Source organism: Marmota marmota, unplaced genomic scaffold (genome assembly GCF_001458135.2).
Source record: "Marmota marmota marmota unplaced genomic scaffold, marMar, whole genome shotgun sequence".
In the NCBI taxonomy this organism is placed as follows: Eukaryota; Metazoa; Chordata; class Mammalia; order Rodentia; family Sciuridae; genus Marmota; species Marmota marmota.
This window is the reverse complement of record NW_026000211.1, coordinates 13,878,526-13,899,558: the sequence shown is the minus strand read 5'-3', so window position 1 is coordinate 13,899,558 and position 21,033 is coordinate 13,878,526. Positions and strand designations below refer to the sequence as shown.

Here is a 21,033-nt window from a genome sequence, read left to right as displayed (position 1 = left end):
TGTATGTGTGTGTGTGTGTGTGTGTGTGTGTGTGTGTGTATATATATATATATATATATATATATGTCATCATATGCCTTTCAGAGAATTAAATAAGCTTCAGAGAGTTCTAGTACCCTGTCCAAGTTCACATATCACATGAATTGTCAGTAGAGGAGCTAGACTTCAGGTTTGCCTCAACAAAAACTTGTGCTTTATTTCCCTCCCCAGTTTTTTAGATTTTTTTTGTTGTTGAAAAATTCAGGGTAAGAACTTAATTGTTTCTGAATTGTGTTTCTCTCTGTCTCAGGTCTGTTTCTTCTCCGTAGACTTCAATGGCAGACAGCCTTCCTCCAAAAACATAAGCAATGCCAAGTTTACAACTTCCCAGATTAGCAATGCCAATGAAAAGAGTAGGCTCATTTCCAATCATTTTATCAGATGTCCTGGGACTGACCTTCCAGGCCTGAATTAGGTCACATGGGCATTCCCAAACAAGTCAGAAATTCTGTGCAGGCAGTTCCTGGGCCCTAGAATTGGGGTTGGCTCCACATGAACCCCTTAAGCCCAGTGTTGGGGAGGACTGTTTATGTAGGGAAATGCAGGGCATACAAAAATAATTCAGTAAACCATGACGGCTCTGATGTGGGAGAGCTTCTCCCCTTTGGTGCCTAAATCCCATGGAGTGAAGACAAATCGAGGTAACTGTGACCATGTCTCCCTATGACACACATTTCACAAGTATTATTTTTTGTTCCCCCTAATTGTCTTTTCCCTGAAGAAGCAACTTTCTAGCATTATTCTATCTTCTTGGTCTTAAATTTTATATTCTTCTTATTTTTCAGTTGAATTTTACATGGTTTTTATTTTTGCCTCCTGGGTACTGGCATCTCTGCAAATTTAATTATGATGGTATTTTCAATATGACAGCCTTCATTGGCTGTTAATACTGGATCTGTTGACATTCTGACACAGTTTGTTAAATTCTTTTTTGTCATTTCTCTCTCTCTCTCTCTCTCTCTCTCTCTCTCTCTGTATTTTGCAGTTTGTTGTTGTTGATGGTGGTGGTGCTGGTGTTTTTTATAGTTTAAATCTCCTTTTTGTTCTAAGATTCAAAAGTGTAGTCCAGTGGTTAAGAATAGAGACTGGGGGGCTGTGGTTGTGGTTCAGTGGTGGAGCGCTTGCTTGGCAGTGCAAGGCACTGGGTTTAATCCTTGGCACCACATAAAAATGAATAAATAAAATAAAGGTATAGGGCTGGGGTTGTGGCTCAGTGGTAGAGCGCTTGCCTCACATGTGCGAGACCCTGGGTTTGATCCTCAGCACCACATAAAAATAAATAAGTGAAATAAAGGTATTGTGTCCAACTACAACTAAAAAATAAATATCAAAAAAAAATAAAAAAATAAAGATGTAATAATGTAAAAAAAACACAAAAAACGACAGAATAGAGATTGGAAATTAAACTGAAGTGTGTTCAAATTTTGCTCAGCTACTTTCTGACTCTGACCTTGGACAAGCCACTTAATCTCTCTGATCCTTAATTCTCTTACATGAAAATGGAGTTTATAATTCTTACTTGGCAAGGTTGTTGTGAGGATTAAATGAGGTCATATATGTAAAGCACCTGACATATTTTAAGCATTCAATAAATAATCAAGATTGAAATTAATAATTCATCAAGGAGCTTTTATGTCTCCTCTTAAAGAGAAGAAGATGCCCAGCACTTAGGGAAATAATATTAGCTCTTCATTTTAAGAAGCTGCCCCAGTTGTACACAGCCTTGCCAGCTGTCACCAGGTCAGTAATACCTGTCTTTTAGTCACTTATGATATAGCAGACTGTAGTTGTTTTTCAAACCATCCAACAAACTTCCTTATTTTTCTCTGATTACAACTAAAGGTTTGAATGGGAACTGATGCTACACAGGTTGTATAGTGTGGCAACTGCAAAGAAATAAATGGAAGAGCACCATGCAGGAGTATGAACCCCAATCTAGCCACTACTAATTGTGTGATTTGAGAGGTGTTATTAGTTCTTATATTTCCTCATCCGTACAATTGGAAAATAACTCAAAATTCCTGTGTTTTTGTTAGGGATAGAAATTCTATGTGTAAAATACCTAACATGACTAAATGGAAGTTATTATTGTCATTGGGTATTTGATTGTGGCTGGCATGTCCACCAAGATGTGAATGTTTGGTTGAAAATAGAAGAACCTCACTCAATTAAAACAATATGTCTGGAGTGAAATCAATGGTGTCTATTTTGTTGTATTTTTATTTAGTGTCATTTATTTATTTATTCATTCATTCATTCATTCATTCATTCTTTATTTTGCAGTACTGAGTATTGAACCCAGGGCCTAGAACATGTTAGGCAAGCACTGAGCTATATATGAAGCCCTCTTTGTTTTTTTTTATTTTGAGACAGGTCTCACTAAATTGCCCTGGCTGACCTTGAACTTAGCAATTCTCCTGCTTCAGCCTCCAAAGTAGTTGGGATTACAGATGTGCACTTCCACGCCCAACTAGCTAGTATGTATTTGAGGTCATTTAAACAGCACAGTATCATCCACATGACACATAATTGTGTTCCTTGCTTTTCCTTCTGAACCAGATGTTATTACTGTCAGAATTTTCAAAGACCTGGCTCTTGCTGAAGCACAAGTGAAGAAATTGGTGGCCTCTATATCCAGGGTATTGCTTTAAACCATCACAGAAATGTTTAAGTAGATATGATGGATATTGGGTTGGTCCAGGAAAGCAGACAATTTGAGAAATATTATTTACACTTTACCTTAAAGGTTTGCAGTCTAGGAAATCTCCATTTGACTCAGCTGTATTGGATTCTTGATTGCCTTTCCCATCTATTCTAAGTATAGAGATTATGACCTTCCAGTATTTATTCATGCCTTTGCAGTCATGGACTACCTAACTGTATTGATATATTATCTATTAAATATGTTTATAATTTTTATCAGAAAAATAAATCACTTTTAACTTCAAACCTTGCAGGTGAATTATTTTGTTTTTAGAGTATCGAATATATTCCCATTTTACATTACTGAGTAAACAAACCTCATTGTCCTTTTTTTCTTTTTTGATCATTTTCAGTTTCTGTTTCCTTCCCATATAAATATTTTTGAAAGAATTTTTAATGATTTGATGAGATTTAAGCTACTTTTCTTATCGCCTAAGGCGCTGTTCTATATATTTTCCAATTAAAAAATTTCCAGTATTCACATTTATTCAGTAGCTATTTTAGTACGCTGTTCCTATTTATTTTATTATCTAAGTTTACATATTTGCTGTCTTCATGACAAAACATGAAGAATAGTTTTGAGTTTTAAAACAATGTCCTTTTTTATTTTTAAAATAAAAACATAAATATCTTTTGCCTGAAAATATTAATATAGTAAGCAAAAGGAGGGTACAAGATTATTCATATTATATATACATATATATAATACACGTACACACACACACACACACACACACACCACACACACAGAAAATGTCTGAAAAGGTAAGCACCAAAATGTTAAGAGGGCAATTTTTTTGTTGTTTATTTTTTAGTTTGTATAAGGAACAAGTATTACCTGCTTCATATATGTTTTCAATAAAAGAAAACGCAAAAATTGGAAGTGTGTATTAAACAGTGTCTAGAGGATGGCCTCCTGTTCTGTCTCAGGAGGAGACTTCTTGTGCCCAGCTGCTTTATCCAGAAACCTGGTGTCAGTCTCAGCTCTTTCTTTTTCCTTACTCATATTTCAACCCTTGTGTTTTAGTGAGCTGTGACCAAAAGACTTAAAAAGAATAATATATAGGAGGAAAATCTTATCTTGACTCATGGTTTCAGAGGTCTCAGTCCATAGACATTTGACTTCATAGCTCTGGGCCCCAACAGAAACAGACCATCATGTCAGAAGGACATGGCCGAGAGAAGTAGTTTTGGACATGGAACCCAGGAAGCAGAGAGAGAGAACTGCTCACCAGGGACAAAATATAGACCCCAGAGTCACACCTCCAGTGACCTATCACCTCCACCACACCCTATCTGCCTATAGTTACCACTCAGTAATCCATATCAGCACATTAATCCACTGATTAAGTTAAGACTTTCCTAATCTGATCATTTCACCTCTGAATATTCTTACATTGTCTTGCACTTGGGCTTTTGGGGGATTCCTCATATCTAAACCATAACACCAACACCATCACAGTTGTGCTGATGCCACCTCAAATGTTCTCTCTAATCTAGTCCCTTCTCTAAATCTCTGCTGCCATTTCATGCTTCCTAGTCTAAACTCCGTCTCTTGCCTGGACATCTGCAAAAATCTGTCAACAAGTTTTCCTACTTTTGCTCCAAACCACTATTCCTAATTCTTCACATTTCTGCTAGAGAGATCTTTCTAAACTGAAAACCTGGTTACGCTCTTGCTTACAATTCTCTAGTAGCGGTCCAATACTGGTGAACCATGGATGGAGCTGTTTAACCTCTTCTGTAAATTCTGCATCTCACCTTTTAGATCACTCTGGACTCATCTCATGCCTCCTCCTTTCTTCCTATATACTATGCCCCATCAGCATTTGTCTGCCATGTTCTTCCCAACCTCAGAGTGTTTCTTTGTTGTTTTGGTTGCTGTTTTGTATTTGTGTACTGCTGGCCTCACATACACACTCTCTTTACCACTGAGCTCTGAGTACTTTGGGGCATGTTATTCTCTCAGCTTGGCCTGTTCTGTTGGCAACCCCTTGCCTGTGACATATATACTGGTAATCAGGCTAAAGCATATTAGCTATGAGTCTTGCCTTAAACGTATTTTGTTCTGGAGAAGTCTTCTTTTGGCCCTAATTATCAATTAGATTACATCTTTTATCTTAGTGACGTGATTGTTTCATGCAGCATTTGTACAGTTTTAATTATATGTTTTCTTGTGTCACTAATTCTCTACATTCTCTTTCCTCTTTCAATCTGAAAGGGACTATGCCTTGTTTATTTTTCCATTCCCAGTGCTTCTCACCATGACTGACAGGTGGTAGGTAGGTATTCTATGTGTGTGATAAAAAATATAAGTAAAGAAATTAATGATCTCAATTTGCCATGTGTACACCTATGTCCACACATGCATTACTGCAGAGTGCTCCTCCTTCTGGCCTTGATTCACTTTCCCATCCAGTCTGACAATTTCTGCCATGTCATTCATCTGTGCAATTTATATTTAGTGTGATTATTGATATTGTTTCGGTTTCACATCTCCCATCCCCATTTACTTTTGACCCATTTCTGTCTTTATATTTAAGTATGTTTGCTGGAAGCAGCATGAGATTTGATTCAATGTAAAATATCTGAGTTTTACAATGTATTTTTTTAATCCAATGTAAAAATATCTGGATTTTGGGGGATGTTTAGGACATTTGCATTTCATGTCATTATTGACTTGGTTAGATTTATGCCTATCATTTGGCTATTTGTTTTTTATTTGTCCCATATATTTTTTGTTCCTCTTTTCTGCCTTCTTTTGATTAAAATTGAATATTTTTATGTTTCTTTTTATTCCATTATGCCTTTTGGCTTACTAATTGTGATTTGTTTTGTTATTTTCATTCTTACCATAAGTTTGAAGTATACCTCTTTAATATAGCACTGTTTACCTTGAAGTGATATTATGTCACTTCTCAAGCAGTATACAAACCTTACAAAGGTTACTTGTTTCTCCCCTTCCCACCTGTATTTATTTCCCTCCTTTATTTACTCTTGCAATACATTTTCCTTACTCACATGTTTCAAACCCTACCATACATTGCTATGGTTTTTGTTTAAATGATCCTCTTTTAAGATTTGGTTAAGAAAAACTATCTTAAATATTTAGCCATGCACTTGCCATTTTCAAGTGCTGTTCATTCCTTGAACAGACCCACATTACAAAATGATGTCACTTTCTGTTTGCCAAAGGGCTTACTTTACATTTGTTGTTGTCACTGTTGTGCAAGTCTGCTGATGGGTTAGCTTCTGTATGTCTGAAAAAGGGTTTAATTCACCTTAGTTCTTGAGAGGTATTTTGATTGGGTGCAGAATTCTTGCTGACAGTTCTTTTTACTTTCAGTATTTTAAAGAAGTTTCTCTAAAGTCTTTTTGTGTATTTTATTTTCATTGAGAAGCTCTATGGGACCTGCCTTTTTCTGTGTCTGCTTTAAGATTATCTTCTCATTACTGATTTTGAACAATATTAACACAAAATCAGATGGTTTGGTAGAGTTTTCTTACATTTCTTGTTTTATTAGGCTTCTAATAGCTTTGGGTTTATAGTATTCACCAAATTTGAAATTTTTTTTCAGTTATTTCTTCTTTTTTTTTTAAAGAGAAAGAGAGAGAGAGAGAATTTTAATATTTATTTTTTAGTTTTCAGCGGACACAACATTTGTTTGTATGTGGTGCTGAGGATCGAACCCGGGCCGCACGCATGCCAGGTGAGTGCGCTACCACCTGAGCCACATCCCCAGCCCATTCAGTTATTTCTTCTTCATGTAGTTTCTTTTCACTACTGTCTGTCTTCTTCTTTGGGGATTCTGATTACATCTATATTAGCCTCTTAGAGTCCTCTATCTGTCTCACTGGTGATTTATTTAGTTATCTACCCATTATCTTTTTCTGGGCTTTATTTTGTGTAGGGACTACTCTTTGAGTTCACTACTCTTTTCTCCTGCAATATCTAATCTGCCATCAATACCATCCATTGTATTTTTCATTTCAGACTCCGTAGTTTTCTTCCAGAAACTTGATGTGAGTCTTTTTTTATATATATATATTGCAAGTCTGTATTTAATTTTTCAAGCATATGGAACACAGTTAAAATTCACGTTCTTGTCTATTAATTGTAACATCCACATCAGTTCTGGGTCAGTTTCAATTAATTGATTCTTTTTCTCTTGTTTTCCTGCTTCATTACATGCCTGATAATCTATCAATGAATGACAGACTCTTGAGTTTTCTTTTCTTTTTTCTTTTTTTCTTTTTTTTTTTTTTTTAATGAGGCAGTTATTTAAGCAATTTGCAAATGGTTTGATCCTTTCTGGTCTTGCTTTTAAGATTTGTTACATGGTCCAGTGATTAGTCTGATGGTAAATATTCCCCATAATAGGCAAGATCTTCTTGAGTGGGATTGCCCAATAAATTATGAGGCTTTTCTAATTTGGCTGGTGAGAACAAACACTATTCTTATATGAACCTTGGATACACTACCTGTAATTTAATGCTCTTAAGGGGGACCATTTTGCTCCCAGGAATATTTGGTAATGTCTAGAAACATGTTTGATTGTCATAATTGGGGGAACTGCTGGCATCCTGTGGATAGAGGCTACAAATACTGATAAACGTTGTAGTATAAGAGAGACCCTCACAAAAATAAATTTTTTTTCTCCAAAGAGTCTGTAGTACTGAGGTTTGGAAAACTTGCAATCCTCCTTCCAGATAATTCTTTCTCTGGCCAATTCACACACATGTGCTGAATATCTGCTGAATACTCAAGACAAGCCCTCTGCAGATGCCTAGGGTTCTTTTTCTATGTGTGTCTTTTTTCCCCAACACTTTGTCCTGCAAATTCTAATGACCTGTTCCCGTGGACTCACTTCTATCTCTTTAATTTAGGAAGTCTGCTAGGTTAGGGCTCTCCCTGGGTTTCCTCCTTCCAGTGCTATAGTCTGGAAATTGTCAAGGCAGTGAGTCAGGGGTCCCCCAGGTTTGTTTCCCATGTCTCTGGGCTCACTAGCCTTCACTGCTGATATCAATGGATTGAAAACTATTATTTCAGATTTTTGTTGTTGTTGTTACTTTAGACAGGAGAATAAATCTAGTTCTTGTTACTCCATCTTTGCTGGAAGCAGAAGACGATTTCTTACTTCTCATTACTATTGAATATTCTCTCTATGACCTGTCATGTTTAAAGAAAGCAACTTGACTCATTTTCTCCTTTTCAACCACTACTACTGGTGATGTTTTATTTATTTTTCTCCATACCTGTATCTCCTCAACAACATCTATCTACAGACTCACCTTTCTTTCATCTTCCTTTAACAATACTATTCATGTTTTAACTTTGAACCACAAACATGATACTTATAGTCTCTTTCACTCTGTTTTTTGAATCTGTAAGTTCAAATTCTAGTTAAACTTGAAGTTAGCATTACTGGAACAAGTTACCATAATATGATTTTATTTGTGTTCTTATTTCAACTCTTTGATTTCCTCTAAAATGAATAATAGCAACTGATTTCCTCTTGTGTTCAGTTGGTATTAATCTAGCTATTCAATAAAGGAAAATTCTTATGGTATGCAAAATTGTATTTACTGTTTGACTAACACAACTAGTAATAATTTATAAATACTACCTTATTAGGGAAATATGAATTGTAACAAAAGACAAAAATTTGGAATTGTGTACAAAAAAACTTAATTTAAATCTTTATTCTGAAATGTGGGAGGATACATTAGTGTTTGTCTGAAGTCTACTTATTCTTTTGGGTGAGTTTTCCAACTATAGTAAAGACAGAGGGACAATCTATGTAGAAAGATATTAAAGGTTGCATTTTCGTAATATTTGTAATTCTTACAGAAAATAAATAACAATGGAATCCTGAATGAGTTTGACCAATAGGCTGTTTAATCTTTTGGGTTTGTGTATATGTTTTTATTTCAGTTCGTGTCATTTTAGAACCACAGTTTAGTTTAAGGATACTTCTTATAGACCTGAAAAATTATAATCACTGACATCAAGGGTTTTAAAGAGGTGTACATACTCTAATTAAAATCAGATTACTTTCTAAAGATACAATTTAAAAATATTTCTTTGGAATTAGGAACATGCAAAAAGGTAATAATGTTCAGTTTTCTGGACAAGTAATATATCTGAAATATAGGACATGGTCACCCTCTGTTAGTGTCCATAAATCAGGAACTGCCTACTCATTTGAAAAGTCAAATACTTTTCAGAGTATAGGTGCCTCTCAACTTAGGATGGGGTTATGTTCTGATAAACCCATTGTAAACTGAAAATGTTTTAAGTCAAAATATGCTTAATACACCAAGCCTTCCAAACACCTTAGCTTAGCAGCAAAATACACTATAGAGTATCAGTTGTTTACCTTTGTGTTGCATGGCTGACTGGGAGCTGTGGTTCACTGCCACTGTCCAGCCTCCCCAGAGAGTATTGTGTTATAGGTCACTAGCCTAGAAAAAGATCAAAATTCAAAGTATAGTTTATACTGCGTGTATATTGCTTTCATACCATCATACCCTTGAAAAATCAAGTCAAACTCTCCCCAAATGAGACCATCTATATTAAAGCAAAACAATTAACTAAGTAATACAATTTGCTTTAGGACTAGCAGTGATTTCCAGAGGAGTATTATGATTAGTACCTGGGTTGTTTTTCAATGAATTAATGAAAATTAACCAAATCAGTTTAATATTGTTGTATACTTGCCAGTTCAATCAAAAGATTTTGATCAAATTTTCTTTCTCGTATTTTTCTTTCTTTCTCAAAGGCTTTGCCTACTGATGCGACTCATGTCCTATTCATTGAGTTCTTAATGAGGAATATATGCACAGTGACCTTCTTCCTTGTGTAGGACTGTGTAGTCACCATCAAAGTGTTTCAACTATTTAGCACTCCTTTAGCAGCTGCACTTCTTAGCCTTCTCATCTTCAGCATTGAGTGGAGGAGATAACATAGAAAACTGCCTTTTGAAGTCATGTTGAGCTCATTGACTTCCATCAGAAACATATCACTAGTTACAAATGCCACAGAGTAGATTGAATCCTTGAAGAGTTTGAACTATGTACAAAAATGGAATCAGAGAAATACAAAGGACTTTTTATTGTTTGGAGTGTCTAAGATCAAATTGCCTCTGTCTCTGACAGTGTATCATATCTTGCTTTATTATGGTACTTTAAATTGCTTCACAAATAAAGCAAACTCAGATATTTGATGGTAGAGATGGTCTATAAAGTTCAAGAGTACCTAAAATTATCTTCTTGAGTTTTGAATGTAGTTCCAAGGCCCCAGTACCACCCCACCAAAAGGAAACAACAATAACAACAACAACAACAACAAAACCCTAAAAATACACAAACTTATCTTTTTATTGCTAATTTATTAACATATAATATTGGTTTGTAACATTTGGTAACATAACCACAAAGTTGTATCTTTAATTGTGATGGTATACTTCATATTACTTTTTAAAGAATACCATTATTATCCAATTTGAAAGAGTATAAAATTGTATCAATGAAAATTGTACAGTAAAGAGAATTCTTGTTACATTCAAAAGCAAATTACTCAGCATACCAAAGCACCATATTTTGGGACATGGTTTTCTGATCCAATCATTAGCAACATTTATTTTAAAATAGATGTCAACTTAGGGCACAAAATGAAAGTTCTGTAATGATTTTGAATCTCAAATCTCTGTTACTGAGAATGCTTGAATTATATTTTTCTGGTCATTTAGAAGGCTTTTTGATGATCAGTTACTTTTGAGGGTCTATGTGGCCTTTCTGAAGAGATCAAGACTATTTTGGAAACAAAATTTTTGTTGGACTCAGACATTTTTGTTCAATCTGTCAAGAGACAAAATGACAACATTTAGTTTAAAGATCTTACTTGGCTTTATTTTAACATTCTAGAATCCTGCAACACTTCATTGCCTAAAACAGAACCAGTGTTTCAATGGCCTGAATGAAAGGGGTTACTTTTATGGATAGTGAAAGCAGAAACAAAGAACAAAATGTGAACCAGTCATTTCAAAGTTACTTTCCTTATGAGGCAAGGAGAGGGACATAGAAAAATGAAAAAAAAAAAAATGACTGGTCAATATCAGGTAATCTTGGGTTATTTTTTGGTAAGATTAAAGCAAAGGGATCATTATTACCAAGTGGATTAAACTGGTCTGTTTAGAAAACTTGGTTATTATCTCTTTCTTGGAAGTTCAGGAAAGTCAGGTCACTGTTATCAGGTCCTGTTTGTGACATGGAACCCCAGCCTGGTTGACTCCATTTTGATTTTTAGTCTGGTCTGTGGAACCCAATGCAGGAGACTGGTCTAAAACTATGGCCACTTGCCAGGTGCAGTGGTGCACGCCTGTAATAGCAACAGCTTGAAAGGCTGAGGCAGGAGGATCAGGAGTTCAAAGCTAGTCTCAGCAACTTAGGGAGACCCTGTTTCTAAATAAAACATAAAAAGGGCCAGGGATGTGGCTCAGTGGTAACGTGTCCCTGGATTCAATCCCTGATATAAAAAAAAATAGATTATAAATAAAACTATAGCCACCTGTGATTTTTATTGAAAACACTATTGTGGAAAATGGTCCTGATTTTAGATTTTCTGACTAAAATGTATGATCCATGAGTGCAGAACATCATTTTATTCTCTTCTGTGTCCTTGGTACCCAGAACTGGCCCAACTTGTGGTAGTCATTCTGTAAATGTTCATCTAAAGTAAACTCTAGTTATTGCAATAAAAAGAATGAGTTGATTTGTTGTTTCAATCCCATTGTACAAAAATAGTTTCTATCACATACCTTAAAATTATTTATCATCCTAAACTGAAAGGAAAGCAACATTAAAGGAAATACCATTTCTATGAACAGTTATTAGAAGAATTTGTAAAAGAATAATGGAATAGTAAATCATAAGGAGTCAATGAAAACAATTCATTTAAAAAAAAATTGGATTCATGGAAAAGAAGAAAAAGAGAAATCAAGGTACAGTTCAATACCAAACTACAAATATTACCAATTACTTTGAACAGTCCAGTTTAATTCAATAGCAGAGAAACATGGAGCCCCACTTGAAGGAACCCTTTGTTGGCAATTTGGGTGGTTTGTGGGTGAGGCTATAATTTGGCTAAATAGGTGGTATGGAGGAGCAGTCAAAACCTTTCCAAGCAAAGGCTCTGAAATACTGGTCATTCCAACCCAGAGATCTTTGCCACTCTCTTTGTAGCTGGACAGAAAGCAAAAGTCCAAACGTGAGAAGTACAGGAATTGTAATGTTAAGCAGGAAAAATCAAGAGTTGTTGACAACTTCAATTAAACTGAGTCCACCTGGGAGAATTAGAGGCAGTTACAAGACTCCAAGTTGGAAGCACATTAAAGAGCTGTGTGGTGTGTCTAAGCATAGCAAATGGTGAAGAAAGGGAGACAGACTCTTCAGGAGAGGGACGCTGCATGGAAGAAAATATCTAAATGGAAGTTACAGCCTTAAGGATGGCAAACCAAAGAGAAGACCTGGGGCCAGCCGGAAATCTTTTTATTTCAAGTTGATTATAGAATCATTCAAAATACAAAGCAAATTTAGGAAAGTAGGATTGGGGTGGGGGGAACAACACTGAGGGCTGAAGTCAAAGCCCTCAGGGACATTCAGATTAAAAGGAAGGACAAAATGAGAAAGAATAAAGACAAAAGTGGATCATTTAAAATTCGGATTAGCCCTGGGCAACTAACTCTCCCTCTTCCAGACCCCAGATCTAGCTCAACAGAGCCTACTTGCCCTTTCCACTGTTAGTTCAGCAAATTCAAGAAAAAGAGTTGCTGAGCAAAGAAACACGATTTGCCTTGCTCCTTCTAAGTTATTCTTGCTACTGGCAGTTTTGGGAGCTACCCCCATCAAATTAGCCACTTGAATTGCCTTAAATATCAGGGTAGTGCTGATTAAATTCATTTGCTAGAGAGGAAAATGCATTTTAAGGAAGCGGGTATGAGAGGCCGAACAGCTTTTTCCACAAATCAAGACATTTCAGTCCTTAAAACATGAAAATTGTGCCCTCGGAAGGAAAAGTCTTCGTAAAAAATGATAAAATGTGCAAAGCTTTTGAAGAAGTTTCGGTTGTAAGAAGCTCCCTCTTTACTCCTGCTCTTTAAACAAAACCAAAATATTTGAGAAAAAGTAGTATTAACTTTTTGTAAGAAAAGGAATTAATTTGTGAATGGTGAAAATGCTTCGAGAGGAAACTTTTCCATTGTGGAAAATTTAACCAACCTTTGAAGCCAATTTTAAGCTGGCTTCTGTAGTGAAATTTAAGCTTGAGCTGGGTTTTTTTTTTTTTTTTTTTTTTTTTTGGTATTAATGTGAAAATTCAGATATAGTAGCTTAAACCAACACTCATAGCTCTCATTAACAGAAAGTGCCTCACCTCTTGGTGTTACAGAATATTTACAACCACCTTACAAATAACTAATTTATTGTTGAAAGCAAGATCCTAGATAGGCAAGATGGTTGTTTTTCCACCACCCTCCACACTGAGAAGGATAGAGCATAGTCAGGTTTTAGATGAATATTATGCTGATATCATGCCAACCTTTTATCTTTACAGAGAGGCCAGTGAGAATGGAACTCTGAGCACAGTTTGTAACAAGCAGGACCGATGTGCACACAGAAGGAATGAAGTATGGATGTGAAAGAACGTAGGCCTTATTGCTCCCTCACCAAGAGCAGACGGGAAAAAGAACGGCGGTATACAAATTCCTCTGCAGACAATGAGGAGTGTAGGGTCCCTACGCAGAAGTCTTATAGTTCCAGTGAAACCTTGAAAGCTTTTGATCATGATTCTTCACGGCTGCTTTACGGAAACAGAGTAAAGGATTTGGTTCACAGAGAAGCAGATGAGTATTCTAGACAAGGTAGGTAATGGTTCTAGCAGGATGAGGCATGTTGCTAACTTGTAGGTGCCATGTTTTTCCCAGAAGGGGACATGATCATTTTTACAATTTTCATGTCCGACTAGTTCTTATGCTGAGATGCTAGATGATCGCACCGTATTCCAGATTAGAGGTAGAAAGGCACCTGTGGGTACACTGGCTCCAATGCACAGGGTATTCCACAGTACCACATTCACATGTAAAGTTTATGGTTCTAAGCATGGCCAAATTTTGTGCACATATGCCTGAAACTCAAGTCTGTAGGGCTCCTTTTTATTTGAATGAAGGTGTTCACGATTATAGCTTTTATAGTTAGAACTAGTACAAGCAAACCAGGAGCTGTGGAAGAGGAAAGTTACCTGTCCCTCACAAGAAAATAAGAACTATGACCCAAGATAATCTCATGTTCCATCCAGCCCAGCTATTTGCAAGGCTGCACATTATCAAGAGCCTGCCATCAAAGGGATTCATCTTCTTTCTCTTAGGTAACCTTGTACATTAAGATTACACCTGAAAACATTCTAGTTTCCTGTAGAATAGTCTGCTGTGGCTTGATCATTTGCATACATTTCTTGAACATTTTTACATTCCCTTTTTTCTGTATCCATATCCTACCACTGGGATAATGACATCTGCATCTTGACTTCACAATACTAAACTAACCAATTTTTGTGCTTAAGACAGTAGCTTATTTTTTTAATATTTTTTAGTTATAAGTGGACACAATATCTTTATTTTATTTTTACGTGGTGCTGAGGATTGAACCCAGTGCCTTATGCATGGTAGGCAAGAGCTTTACCTTCGAGCCACAACCCCAGCCCAAGACAGTAGTTTATTTTAAGGGAGGCATTCATAGTTATACAGTTCATTTAATACAGTCTTGAGATGTGGGCAAAATTACTACTAATAAAAACAAAACCCTTTTACATTCAAATCATGCATTACAGTTCACACAGAACTTACTGTTTCTTAGTTAATCTAATCAGGAAATTAGTGGGGAAGAAATAAATCAAACCTAAATAGTAAATAATATATTCATTCTTTTCCAATCACTTCACAGACAGTGTGACTAAGAATTTGATATTGGGCAGGAACAAATTTAAGAAAAAATTATAGTGCAACAGTTTGTTCAAAACTTTCCCATGTTTCTTTTCTGCATTGTGGAAAGAGCCTTCCCTAGCTAGATGCAATAGTATTCACTCAGCCACATCAGTTTACACCAAAGAAAATTCATTTGATTCCCTAAAGAGAGATTTTTTCCCCCCTTTAAGCATGCCTTGCTGATTGCTGGTATCAAATTTTATGAAAAAGGATAAGATAGCTAAAGATTTTAAATTCATTTTTAGAGGAGACATAGAACACATATTTGACATATGTACTCATCATAAGTCAAGAGACTCAGTTCATTGTACCAATTCTAAACCTGATTTTTTCTCTCTTTCACACTGTCTACTCAGCTGAAATAGAGCATAAGTGTACATCATTCACCAATTAAAAAAAAATAGGTAGTGTAGACAGGGATAGGATCTGAACCTAGCACGAAGACTTGCATTTTGTAATAAAAGTAACTCTTTAGTGCCCTGGGGTTTTTGTTATTGTTGTTGTTGTTTTGGTTGGGGGGCTACATCGTGGAATACTATTAGGAGAAAAAAAGTAACACATGTGGTGCGATGCATTGAGGAGATTCATCTCCACCCCAAGCAAGCATTTAGTTTTGGCAGAGTGGAGGATGCTTAAACAGGTTAAAAATAGCGCACTGAAATTTTCACCTCCTAGGCAGCGTTAATCCAGTGCAGACTGTTGTTGACGACATTGGCTATACCATCTGTGGAAACCCTGGAACCGACGTTCTTGGGGACCAAATAGTAGTATTACTCAGCTCCTTGCAAGCCGGGGACTAGTGAAGGAAAAGGGGCACAACGAGGAGAAAGCGAGCGAGGCAGCAGATGGAGGCCTGGTGTCAGGAGCCCAGTGGAGAAGTGAGAAGTTTAAGAGCAGAAGTGAAAGGAAAAGCAGAAGTGCAGTGTTGGAAGGTGCCATGATTCACTGACAGGCTCCTCAATGAGAATGTATGAAAACATAAGTGGAACATACTGCTAATTCTGGCTAAGGTGAACTGATTGATGCCTGACTGTGTGCCAAGGCACTGAGTGGGTTGTGTGTGCAGTCACCTGATAACTAGGTCCTCCTGGTAGCCTCCTTCCACAGAGTGAGACCCAGGAGGCTTGGAGATCCCCTGGCTAGTGAGCACTTGACCCCAGGCCAGACTACCTCTAGTGCTCAGGATTTGAAGCTCTGTGCAGAAAATAGGCAATTCAGTGTTCTAATTGCCCCTTGGAGTTATTTTTCTTCAATTCCATATTAAAGTGGTGGTAGAGTGAATGGTGAGAAGTGGGCAAATGTGAGACATATATAGGAAATAAAATTAATCTGAGTGTGTACTGGGGTGGGTAAGGATGAAGGTGGAGGAAGCATTGCAAATTCTTTTCCTTCCCTATGGTTTGCTATGGGGTGTGTTTGTAGCAAGAGCCCTAGGTGTAGGAGAGAAATGAATAGGGAGAGTCTGCTATCAGATTATGTTTTTTTTTTTTTTTAAGCAAGCATAATGAAAAATCCTCCCAGGCTTTCATTTTCTTTGAACCTGACAAATGTCAATTTTTCCTCACTGACTATTATGCTGTGGGATTAATTATTTAATTGACAAAATGTGCTTCCTGCGACAGCTCCTGACATCATACACATAATAAAAATGAAAGATGGAAAATATTAATAGTAGCCAAAGATCTCTGAAACAATTCCAAAGAATCATGCTAATTTAGCTTGCCCATGGAGTTTTAAAAGAGCTCGTCAGTCCTGCGTCCCCTTACTCCTTGAATGACATAAGGAAATGCCACTTCAGCTGGAGGGAGCAGAGACCCTGTTAATGCAATTACATGGAGAATTCAAATCTAGAAATGTGGTGTTTTTATTTTTATCCACCAAATTTATAGCCTATCATCAAACTTGATTTTAATCATTTTTTATGGCTTTACTGACTGGCAGGTGACTACTGTTAATTACGTGTTATATTTAGATACTCTAAGGCTGGGGATGATTTCATTTTCACAGTATGTGTAATTTGACTGGATCTCACATAGATCTTCTCTCTCTCTCTATTTCAATCTCTTTGTGTGGTTTATGGGTGATGGAAATAGTTGCTCTCTCAGCAGCTGTGGAGCTCTCTGTAGGTGTGATGGGGTTAGGGTAACAATGGCGTGTTTTGCATTCTTGGATACTATTTTCTTTGATTCATCTTTGAAGAGAATTTATCCCATCAGGTCTGAGACACATTTCTTACGAAACAGCTGCATAAGATCATACCACAGTTTTGGAAAAGCGATAAAAGGAAAAAATTTTTTTTCTCTGCTTCATCTCTCTTGTGCTCTGCACATGCTTGTAGTATTCTTGACCAAACAAGAATGCTGTCAACTCCAACAAGGAATATTGGCCATAAGGGCAAAATTTAAAAAGACATAGTGTTTGAAAAAAAAGAATATTTTTGTTCCACTAAACCGTACGTCTAAGAAAACCAACTTTGAGACAATCCTAACTCAAACTGTTTAATAGTCAGTAATCTGTGTTGGGGCTGTGAATTTCAGGATTTTAAAATGAAAAGATGGTCAATGAAAAGATCATTTATTCTTTTTTTTAAATTTTTTTTTAAAAAGAGAGAGAGAGAGAATTTTTTAATATTTATTTTTTAGTTTTCGGCAGACACAACATCTTTGTTTGTATGTGGTGCTGAGGATCAAACCCGGGCCGCACGCATGCCAGGCAAGCGCACTACCGCTTGAGCCACATCCCCAGCCCAAGATCATTTGTTCTTAATTTCTAAATTGGCAATGGGGAGAAAGGTTGTTGGTTTTTATACTTTAAGAATTGCATCCTATCTATGTTTACATACAACTGAAATCAAAATAGAAAAAAACATTTTCAAAGAATGGAAGGGAAGAAAGAGGAAAGCAGATTAACAAAGAATAGGCACTCCGTGATTGCTAGGTGTGACTCACCACTGGTGTTCCCTAACAGTGTGGTTCCAATTCCAGAAACTCCTCTCTTTGGGACTTGGCATTTCTTCATTTTTATCATAAGCCGTAGTGTCCAGTAGCCTCCAGCTTCCACAAACATGGCTTATATTCTGACATTATGACATTGCATAAGTATGGTTTAGGAGAGTTCTGTTAGGGAGGCAAAAGAAAGTAGGTCCCTTAAGTCCTGATTCTTCTGCTGCATCCTGAGCCCTAGTCCTTTATTTATTTATGTTTTGTGTGATTCTGGGGAGTAAACCAGGAGCCTCACACATGGTATGCAAATACTCGAGCACTGAGTTACATCTCCAGTTCTAGCCCATCTTTTATGCAATATTGCAGATTCTAGATGTGCCCCTTCTCAAGAAAGAATATTAAAACAACTTGGGCTCTCCTGTAAATATTTATCCAGGGTTCTGGCTTGATGGTGGCTTGATTGATGCCTCATTCACCCATCTCCCAACCAACCCCTTATCTCCTCTGAGCTGAACTGTCATCAAGGTTGCAAATGGGAGCTGAAAATCTATTAGGGTCCTAAAGGAACACTCTGATACAAGTGTTTTCGCTTAGGGCCTGGTGAGAGATCAGAATAGGGTAAAGATGGAAAAGAACACTGCAACTTCATGGTTCCAGAGAGAGAGAGAGAGAGAGAGAGAGAGACTGGCCTGCCTCTCCCTTGGATCTTGCCTGAAAGGAGCAGTTGGCTTCTTTGCCCCTCAGGAGTTGGGGGAACCTAAAAGATGCAGTTCTCCACTCTTGATATTATGAGAATGCCAGCTATGGAAATCAAGTAGTAGAAAGGCTTGTCCTTAGAGTCTAACAGAACTTCCCACTATTTCTTAAGGCACCTCAGGAAAGTAATGTGCTTAATGGCAACCAGCAAGCAAGAAATGGAATAGGATGCAAGCAAACAGAACCATAAGCATATAATGAAAATGAGCAGTGGAGATGACAGATGACAATGTGAACTAAAATTAAATAATTACAATGTGAGCACTCACAGAAAACCAAGAACAACAATAATTTAAAAACCACCACCAACACAACCAACATTGGCAATCAAATAATAGAGGGAGGGAAAAGCCATAATTTTAAAATTTAAAAATAAAATAGAATAGAAGGTATAGCTCAGTGGTAGAGCATTTGCTTAGAATGCATAAGACCCTAGGTTCAATCTCCAGTACCAAAATGAATACATAAATAAGTTGAAGAAGAGAAGGGTCATTGTTGAAATCCAAATGAATGGTTTTAAGGACAAAGTAGAAGTATCTAAACCAGAAAGCAAAATTAAGATAAACACACATGCATAACTGTGCACACACTCACACATACATACACACATCCCTAAGTACACACCAGAAAAATTCTTTGGGGATAAAGACATTTCCCTTACAAAATTCTAAGGTTAAAAAAAAATCAAGTAACTTTTTTCTTTTCTTTTTATAAAGAAAAATAAATAAGACTAATAATGATTTTCTTGTCTGAAACAATGAAAGCTAGAAGATAGTGGCATAATGCTTTAGGGTGGTATATGCAGAGAAGACATTACAGAGAAGGAAAGATATCTTTTCTTAGAGATCACTAGGCTCATCACTAAGGCCCTATAACAAAAGGCAGATTAATAAGAGAAGAGCATACAAAGGTATTTAATTTACACTTAATGTGCCATGGGAACTTTCCTAAGGAAATGAAGATCCAAAGAAACAGGTAAATGTGTGTATTTTAATGCTTAGGTCTGATAAAGAGGTGAATAGTTATGGAAAAGTACAGACAGATGGAATATGTTGTGATGGTAGTATAGCAACAGAGGAATCCTCTCTTTCCACCTACTAAAGTTACAATAAGTTCAGTCTCTAAAGCAAACTGACAATAGATATTAACGGAAAATGTGCACAGATTTCTCAATGTGCAAGCCTATAGGAGTCACATGAAATGTGAAACCCAAGGAAGGACCAGATGGTTGAAGCTTAAGCAGTGTTCTCAGCTACAGAAAGAAGTATGGGCGTGGATCTTTTGGAGAGAAGTAGTGACAAAAAAGTCTGACCAGTAACAACTCTCCAAAGAATAAATAGTTGCTTATGACACTCTCTCTCTGGGTGAAGTGTGGGACCTTGGGTGCTCATTTCCTGTGAGTTCTTGACTAGTGATAACATCAGGGAGGAGTTGAAGACAACTGAGCTCCTCCTGGAAGAGCTGCTCTTGGTCACATAAGGCAACTTCAGAGCGAGCCCCTTCCGGCTTTGGGAGGGAAAGGGGAGGTTGATTTAACAAGACCTGTTTGATCAGCTTCTTCTCTGCATTCTTGTGTTTACAGAGAGAAGGATGTTCCTTTCCTCTGGATATAGGAAGGGTACCTTTCCAATTGTAACCAAACACAATGGGTTCACCTCTTGATGAGTATAATACCCATGAGTACAACCAAGAGATAAAAAAACGTGAAGAAAGATTTATTACTTAGAGAAAATAAGAAGGACTCTGAAGATAATTCTCAAAGGATTATCTCTTTAAACAAAGAAAGAAGGGGCTTTTATTGGGGAATTTTATACATAATTATATAGAAAAGACTTGTCATTGTAAGTAGAGGCCTATGCCTTCATAAGCATGCTCTGTTTGAGCTCAACATCATGTGTTCAAAAAATGCAAGACAAAAATACCTATGGGTGGAGAAAATCTAGTATTATAATGAGAAAGGGTAAGTCACTGTGACTCAGAGTTGGGATGGTTCCTTATAAGTTTTCCTGGAGGGCCTTATTTGGAAAACAAAAAGAAAAAACAAAACAAAACAACTTTGAAGGAGTCTTCATAGTCATTTACAGGGGCAGCAACTCTCCCCTCTCCACCCACACATAGATGGTTGCCCCTACAACTACCTGCCTGGTGATCAACACAATGAGGGCCTTGTGACCAGCTGTAGGGGAGAAAGTCAGAGAGTGGCCCTCCTAGGATTTATGACCCGTGTTCAAGGGAAAGAGATACAAGAAGGGGGAGAATAGCCTTTTGTCTTTGCTGTTTTCTCAAATGCCAAGGTGCCATATTTTGTGGTAGCATGTCCTGAACCCCATCATGCCATTCATCTCTCAGAATGAATGAAAGATAATTTGGGGGTACAAAAGATCCAGAGACTGTATCTACAATGGATAGAGTATATTCAGGGGGGAATACCAAGTTAGACAGAATAGGTGATGAGCAATCAGCTTTATGGTATATATAGTTAAACCTCAAATGGTGGTTCCAGAACAGCTGGAGGGAAGCTTTAACAAATGCTGAACTAAAAGTACTTATCAATC

The 21,033-nt window shown here is 36.9% G+C and overlaps 1 protein-coding gene across 5 annotated transcripts in view; it reads left to right on the top strand.

Moving 5' to 3' along the window:
* The window catches only part of Tenm3 (teneurin transmembrane protein 3), a 2,471,519-nt gene that overhangs the window by 2,016,048 nt on the left and 434,438 nt on the right, over positions 1 to 21,033 (top strand). For all 5 annotated transcript variants that reach the window (XM_048791931.1, XM_048791932.1, XM_048791930.1 and 2 more), the window contains exon 10: positions 13,355 to 13,661. In XM_048791931.1, coding sequence (XP_048647888.1) covers positions 13,430 to 13,661 — 232 coding nt within the window. In that variant the 5' untranslated portion in view covers positions 13,355 to 13,429. The remainder of the gene's footprint in view (positions 1 to 13,354; positions 13,662 to 21,033) is intronic.